Source organism: Neomonachus schauinslandi, chromosome X (genome assembly GCF_002201575.2).
Source record: "Neomonachus schauinslandi chromosome X, ASM220157v2, whole genome shotgun sequence".
Taxonomy (NCBI): domain Eukaryota; kingdom Metazoa; phylum Chordata; class Mammalia; order Carnivora; family Phocidae; genus Neomonachus; species Neomonachus schauinslandi.
Genome location: NC_058419.1, coordinates 30,009,316 through 30,016,208, shown reverse-complemented (window position 1 = coordinate 30,016,208; position 6,893 = coordinate 30,009,316). Strand labels below are relative to the sequence as shown.

The following is a 6,893-nucleotide window of genomic DNA, read 5'->3' as shown; positions in this document are numbered from 1 at the left end:
CCACCCCCGAGCCTGGGCAACTGCTAACCTACTTTCTGTCTCTATGGATTTGCCTCTTCTGGACATTTCCTATAAATGGAATCAGGCAATATGCGGTCTTTTGTGTCTGGCTCCTTTCACTAAGCCTCGTGCTTTCAGGGTCCCTCCACGTTGTAGGATGTGTCATTATTTCATTCCTTATTATGACCAAGTAATATTCCACTGCGGGGGTACGCCACATTTAGTTTATCCACTCATCGTTGGACATTGGGATCGTTTCGACCTTTCGGCTGTCGTGAATACAACTGCTAGGAGCTTTCATGTATGATTATGCACGTTTAATGCTTGGCACAGGGCCTGCCAGGTACCCAAGGGCTCAGGACCAGCAGGTAGCTGTCACCCTTATTGCTAAGGAGTGCTACCTTGGGTGATTTGGGGCACGGGGCGTCTGGATTAGAAACAGAAGGCGGAAGGCATCCCCATACTGCACAGTGCGGCTGACAAGCTGCCTTGGCCCACCAGACCCACGGAAGACAGCATGACATGGAGGCAGGAGCGCAGACCCTGCTCCACCGCTTTCGAGCTGTGTGACTCCGGGCAGGTCACTTAACCTCTCTCAGTCTTCTGTGTGAATTGGATATAAATACTGTCTTCGCTACATACCTCACAGGCTTGCTGCCTGGGCCAAAGAGATCATTAAAAACCATGAAAGCGCTTTGAAAATCACAAGGGATTATTATTCCAAACCTTTCATATTACAGAAGCCTACCCCTCTTGAATAAAGTAAGGAAACACTTTGTTCTGTTCACCATCCTCCTCTTTCCAGATTGTTCCCGTTCTCTTCAAGATGACACCCCGGCCTTCTCCCCCACAGGCCCGGATGCTAGCACCTTCTTCTTCGCATCTACTTACGGGCCAAGGGTGAGCCGCCTGGGCCAAAACCTGAATCCACATCGACAAAAGACCTGCAAATGCCTCTTCCCTCCCAGGTTGGCATCTGTACGACCTTTCTGGTTTGCTGGAGCTCTACTTGCTTAGAGCGCCCTCGTGTGTCTTCTCCGGGATATCAGTATAATGTGCGCGGGAATTTTTTTTTTTTTTTCTCGTCGCACTTCAGGGCCCATGCTTGACATGTGGAATCCAGTTAAGCCATTGCAGCCAAGGTCTTTTTTTTTTTTTTTAACTATATGCTAATTTTTTAAAGATTTTTTATTTATTTAGGGCAACGCTCTCAGGTCCCCTCCCTCCTCGGGAGCTTTGTACTATCACTTTGCTATCACTCAATAAACCTTGCTTTGCTGCCCCCCTCCCAAAAGGATTTTTTATTTATTTATGAGAGAGAGAGAGAGGGAGAAAGAGCATGAGCGGGGGGGGGGGGCAGAGGGAGAGGGAGAAGCATATTCCCCGCTGAGCAGGGAGCCTGACGAGAATCCCAGGACCCTGGGATCATGACCTGAGCTGAAGGCAGACGCTTCACCGACTGAGCCACCCAGGTGCCCTGAAGTGTCTTTAAATGATTTGTTCTATCAGCCAAGGAAAAGGTATTCAGAATGTTGAACCTTTCCCAGGGGTGTCCTCGTGTAAAGCCCTGGCCCTTGGAAAGGGGAAAATGACAACCAGAGACGGTAACGCCCGGCAGGGTGTGCACACACACGAACACACACTCAAGCATACACTCGCACACACAGCCACACACTCTTTTGCTCAGTGGGAAAGGAGTTTTCTCTCATGGCTTTTCTCCTTCATTGAGAATCACGTGATGATATCAGCACAGTTTTCCAGAAGAAAGAAAATCTATTTTATATCTAGAACCTCAAGAATGTTCCCTGCTCCCTCCATCAGCAAGGATTATAGAAGCTGGAGGGACTTTCCTTCCCATATGCCACATATCCCCCTCTTGCCTGTTTTGCAGCCATGGATTTCTCTAAATCCCTAAGCCTCACTGGCAAACGCCACTGAGAGCCAAAGATACATGTGCCTTTGGCTTCCCCTCAGGAACATGCTCCTGAAAAGTTGCATGCAAATTACATTTCTGCAGCTCAGTAATCACTCCCCACTGACTTCTAATAAGATATGCGAGCCCCTCTCTCTTTTCGTTGAGATTAAGTTTCAATGTATGCCTAACACTTCGGCTTTAAGTTTCTCTGCTTCCTGCCACCCCTTCTGACGGTTAAACCACATCTGAAAAATGAAGAAACGACCAGCGAAACATGAAGTTCTAGTTCAAATAGTCCAGGATCTGTAAACAAACCCAACAAGTACATCAGAGAGGCTATTTGGAGAAGACACCAGGCATCGCCATTTGAAATGCAAATACCCACCCCGTGTGCACCTTTGGGGGAGACTATTTCCAAGGGCTTGAGGGATTTCTGCCCCACTCCCTTGGGAGGGAGCAGCCACCTCAAGGCGATGGGCATCTTCATTTTGGGGGGGGGGGGCGGTCCCGATTTGTCCCTTCTGCTTTCTGCATCCTCTACCCCACTCCCAGCTCTGAAATTCCAGAGACCCTCTCTACTGGAATAGAGACGGGGTGCTGTGGCTCTGGGGACCCGTGTATGCAGCTGGTGACCTCGGGTAGGAAGTACTTGCTAAGTAAAGAAGGAACGAGTCGTTAGGGAGGTGCCGTGGCTTCTGTCCCTGGCAACAGAGCTAAGCGAGGGCGCATGCGGCATGGGTGTGCGCAGCTGGTCAGGCAATTGTCTTTGCGGTCTTTGGACTGGAACTGGAGATACTGTTAGTGCTGATAGGGAAGGGACTTGCTTGCTTAGTGGCGAGGAAAATTAACAGTCCAAGCATTCTTCCATCCTGCATTCTCCATGCTGGCATTTTGATTAAAAAAAAATATTGCTGCAGCTGTTTGCATATTCTGGAAGTGTGTGTGCACGCGTGTGGTTTGGTGTTTACAGATTCGGGGTTGTGGAGGGGAGTTTCCAGAGCAGCGGAAGTAGCTGCTTGTCAGTCAGGGTTCATTTTGAAAATGAAAGCCTGAAAGCTTGGGGCCCATGCTGGGCCTGGGCCTGGTCCCTGAGGAGTCAGCAAAGGCCAAGAGGTGGCTTTGGCTAGTTGGCTCAGCGAAGCAACTACGCGATCGCTATCTTATTTTCTATGAACCGATGAAATCTGTGAGCTGTTTTTGGTGTCCCGAAGGTGCAGTGTGAGGCAGGGATGTGGGAGTGGGCACAGAGGCTCCGGCTGCAGACGCACCCCCTAACACGCCCGCACACAGCGCCCCCCTCCACGTGCACACACAATCACAGCTTCCCAGGCGGCCAAACCAGAACAAGGCAAGAACTGGTTCTCCTGCACCTACTACACAAGGATAGTATGACACCGTCATCAAAGAGTCTCGAGTCTAGCTGGCGTGTCAGAGCAAGGGAAGAGAGACACAACACAGGGCCGTCTGGGCTCCGTACCAGAGGAGGAAGACAACCAGCCGGCTGGGGCGGGGGGGAGGGGCGGGGGGGCGGAGAGCGATCACCCTGGGCTGGGGTCATCAGAGGAGGCACGCTGGAGAAGGTGGAAGCTGAGGCCAACCTTGAAGGACAGGGAGAACGTCCCGGGACAGAAGCTCTGAGGGAGGACATTCTAGAAGAGGAGGGCGACTTCAAGATATGCTCAGGTCAAGGCAAGTCCCTCTGTTGGGCTGGAATTTGGGGCTTGTGTGAGTGATCTGCAGTTGATAAGCCTGGCTTGAATGCCAGTCCCTTGGTGCCAGGACAAAGGCTATGGTGTCACACAGACCTGCTCTGCCACTTCCTGCTGGGTGACCTTGAGCAAGTGACCTCAATCTCTCTGCAAACTGGGGACAGTAATAATACTTAGCTTTTGACGTGGCTGGGAGGATTAAAAGTGTTAACATATATATAAAGCATCTAGCACAGTGTCCGGCACATAATAAATGTTCAAACATTGATGACAAATGCGTAGGCTGTCATGAAGGAAAGCTCAAGATATTTAGGGCAAAATATTTGAGGGCCAAGGAGGAAAGCCTCTGATACCTTCCATCACAGGTGGGCCCAGTGGAGTGGGCTGGCTTGGCTTGACCCCCCATCACCTTTGGCCTAGACTGTGGGAACAGTCTCCTGCCTTCTTGTCTGCCTCTCCCAGAATCGTCTTCCCAAACACCACCTTAATCACGGCTGTGTCCCTCTCTGACTCAAGAATCGTCTGAGGGTCCCTGTCGCCCACTAACTGAACTCCCTAACATGGTGGGGGGCAGGAGGCAAGAACTACCACTTATTGAGGGAAAGGAAGAGCAAAGAGAAGGCCACTCTTAGGATGAGGTAAAATATCCTCGAGGAGACAACAGGGACACATCCCTGAAAAAGGCAGGGCATTCCCGTGGCAGCTGACGGATTCACCTGCGCCTGCTTCTTCAAGCCAACTTGGGGAAGGTTAAAGAGGAGAAGAGGGCGGAGGGCCGAGCGGGAACCCGCGGGGAAGAAGGGAACACCTTTATTATTATTATTATTTTTAAGATTTTATTTATTTATTTGACAGAGAGAGACACAGCGAGAGGGGGAACACAAGCAGGGGGAGTGGGAGAGGGAGAAGCAGGCTTCCCGCCGAGCAGGGAGCCCCATGCGGGGCTCGATCCCAGGACCCTGGGACCATGACCTGAGCCGAAGGCAGACGCTTAATGACTAAGCCACCCAGGCGCGAATATTTTCCCAGTTCCCCCGCAAGAGCTTCTGCCTGGATCCTTGTCTCGGGTTCCTCTGCAGGAATCCCGGGCAACTCCAGGATCTGCGGGGAGGGTCAAGGCCATACAAAGGGCAAGGCAGGGGAGCCCGAGTCCCAGGCCGCCTCGCTGAATGCTAGGGGCGGGACAAAGGCTGCTCGGGGACAAAGTGCAGGAGATAAGAGGGAAGGGCGAAGGAGGGGGGCGGGGAGCCAGCGCCCAGGAGCTCAAGGATCGCGCTCCCGGAGGCCTTGGCTGCAGGCCGAGCTCAGCCCGCCGGGGAGGGGGCGCCCTAGAGCCTCTTCATCCCGGCCGCTGCGGGGATGGCGAGAAGCCGGCGGCTGGGGCGCTCGGGGCCCGCTCGCCCCCACCCCGCGCCAGCCCCACCGTCGCGCGCGGTGCGGGAGGCGGGGCTGCCCCGGCTCACCTGGCCGCTTGGGGCGGGGCCGCCCGCCACCCGGGGACGCGGAGGTAGCGGCGGTCCCCGCGGGACGCTAGAGGGCCTGGCCCCCGGGCCCGGGCCCGGAGCTCCCACCCCTCCACGCCCCCACCTCCCGCGCGGGGGCCCTCCCTCGGCTCGCTGGCTCTCTCCCTCCCTCTCCCCTCCTTTGCTCCCTCCCTCCCAGAGCCCAGTTGCTCAAGCCGCTTCCTTCCCCAACGCCAGCGCCAGTTCCTCTCCCGGAGGGGCCCGGGAAGGGCAGCGAACGCTCGACACTGGAAGCGCCGCGCCGGCGGCGGCGGCGGCGGCGGCGGCGGCGGCGACAAGACCATGGCCGAGCCCCGGGGGCCCGCGAGCCCGGGGCCCAAGGCCTCCCTCGCCGCCCCCGCGCTGAGCCCGCGGAGCGCCCTGCAGCCCCGCCCCTGGAGAGTGGACGCCGGCACGCGGGGCAGGTACCGGGGCCACGCCGCCGCCTCCCGGGACCCCCTCCTCCCCGGCTCGCTGATGCTCTCGGGAGCAGGCTCGGGCCGCCGGCGGGGAGCGCTGCGGGAGCTGCTGGGGCTGCAGGGGGCGGCCCCCGCCGGCTGGCTGTCGGAGGAGCGCGCCGAGGAGCAGTGCCCGGCCGGGCCGACCGGGCCGACCGGGCCGAACGGGCAGGGCGGCGGCGGGCTGTGCCTGGAGCCCCACGAGCACGCGTGGATACTGGCGGCCGCCGAGGGTCGCCTGGAGGTGCTGTGGGAGCAGCTGGAAGCCGAGCCCGCCCTGTTGCTGCGCTGCGACCCGATCACGGGCTACACGGTGCTCCACTGGTTGGCCAAGCACGGGTGCCACGAGGAGCTCATCCTGGTGCACGACTTCGCCCAGCGCCGGGGGCTGCCGCTCGACGTGAGCGCCTCGGGCAGCGGCGGCCTCACGCCCCTCCACCTGGCCGCCCTGCAGGGCCACGACATGGTCATCAAGGTGCTGGTGGGCGCCTTGGGGGCTGACCCCTCGCGCCGCGACTACAGCGGCCACAGGGCCTGTCACTACCTGCGGCCCGACGCGCCCCAGAGCCTGCGGGAGCTGTCGGGGGCCGAGGACTGGGAGACGGCGGGCGGCTGCGAGCGGATCAACGCCAACAATAACAGCAGCAGCGCCGCCGCCCGGGCGCTGCGACGGACCCCGAGCTCGGTGGGCACGAGCTCCGTGGAGGCCCCGGCGACAGCGGCGGCGTCGCCCGGCAAGGAGAAGAACTACGCGGGCAGCCGGGTGGCGCAAATTCAGGGCCTCCTCCGCCAGATGTTCCCCTTCTTCCAGGACCGTTGAGGGCGACAGGGACTGGAGAGCGCGGACGGACCGCGACGCTGCGGTCGAGGCCTCGGTCTCGGGTGGTCTCGGGCCCCACCCGAAGGGGCGGCAGCTCCGGCCGCAGCCGAGTGCGCTGGGCCTGCAAGCAGCGGACCACCTCCAGGTTTGTCGCAGGTACCTGTCCCAGGTCACCTACGGCCACCGGCCAGGAGACCTGGGGACCGGGAAACCCTCACCGAGAGAGAGGGCAAAGACCAAAGCTGTCCTGGCGCAAAACTAGTCCCCAAAACTAGGGGACTAAGGAGTTAGGGGCAGGAGTGTGGTCCTGCTTGGGAGAGGGAAAGTAAGGCTTCCAGGAGCCATTTCTGGGCAGGCAGAAGCTCTGCGTGTATTGGGAAGCACTTGCTAGAAGAATGAGTTAAGACTGGAACCCACTGATACAGAGGAAGCTCCTAACTGAAGGCTAGACTCGGCTGTTCCTGCGGGCACTCACCCTCCCCGCCCCAA

At 58.1% G+C, this 6,893-nt stretch overlaps 1 protein-coding gene across 1 annotated transcript; it reads left to right on the top strand.

The window, feature by feature from the left end:
- Positions 1-5,225: 5,225 nt before the first annotated feature.
- Positions 5,226-6,437, top strand: SOWAHD (sosondowah ankyrin repeat domain family member D). The gene has a single exon (XM_021686203.2). It carries the CDS (start codon positions 5,430-5,432, stop codon positions 6,402-6,404), a length of 975 nt encoding a protein of 324 aa, XP_021541878.2. The 5' UTR covers positions 5,226-5,429; the 3' UTR covers positions 6,405-6,437.
- The last annotated feature ends 456 nt before the right edge of the window (positions 6,438-6,893 follow it).

Excerpts from the sequence above, each read along its gene's own strand:
- SOWAHD (XM_021686203.2), top strand. The coding sequence starts at position 5,430 with ATGGCCGAGCCCCGGGGGCCCGCGAGCCCGGGGCCCAAGGCCTCCCTC.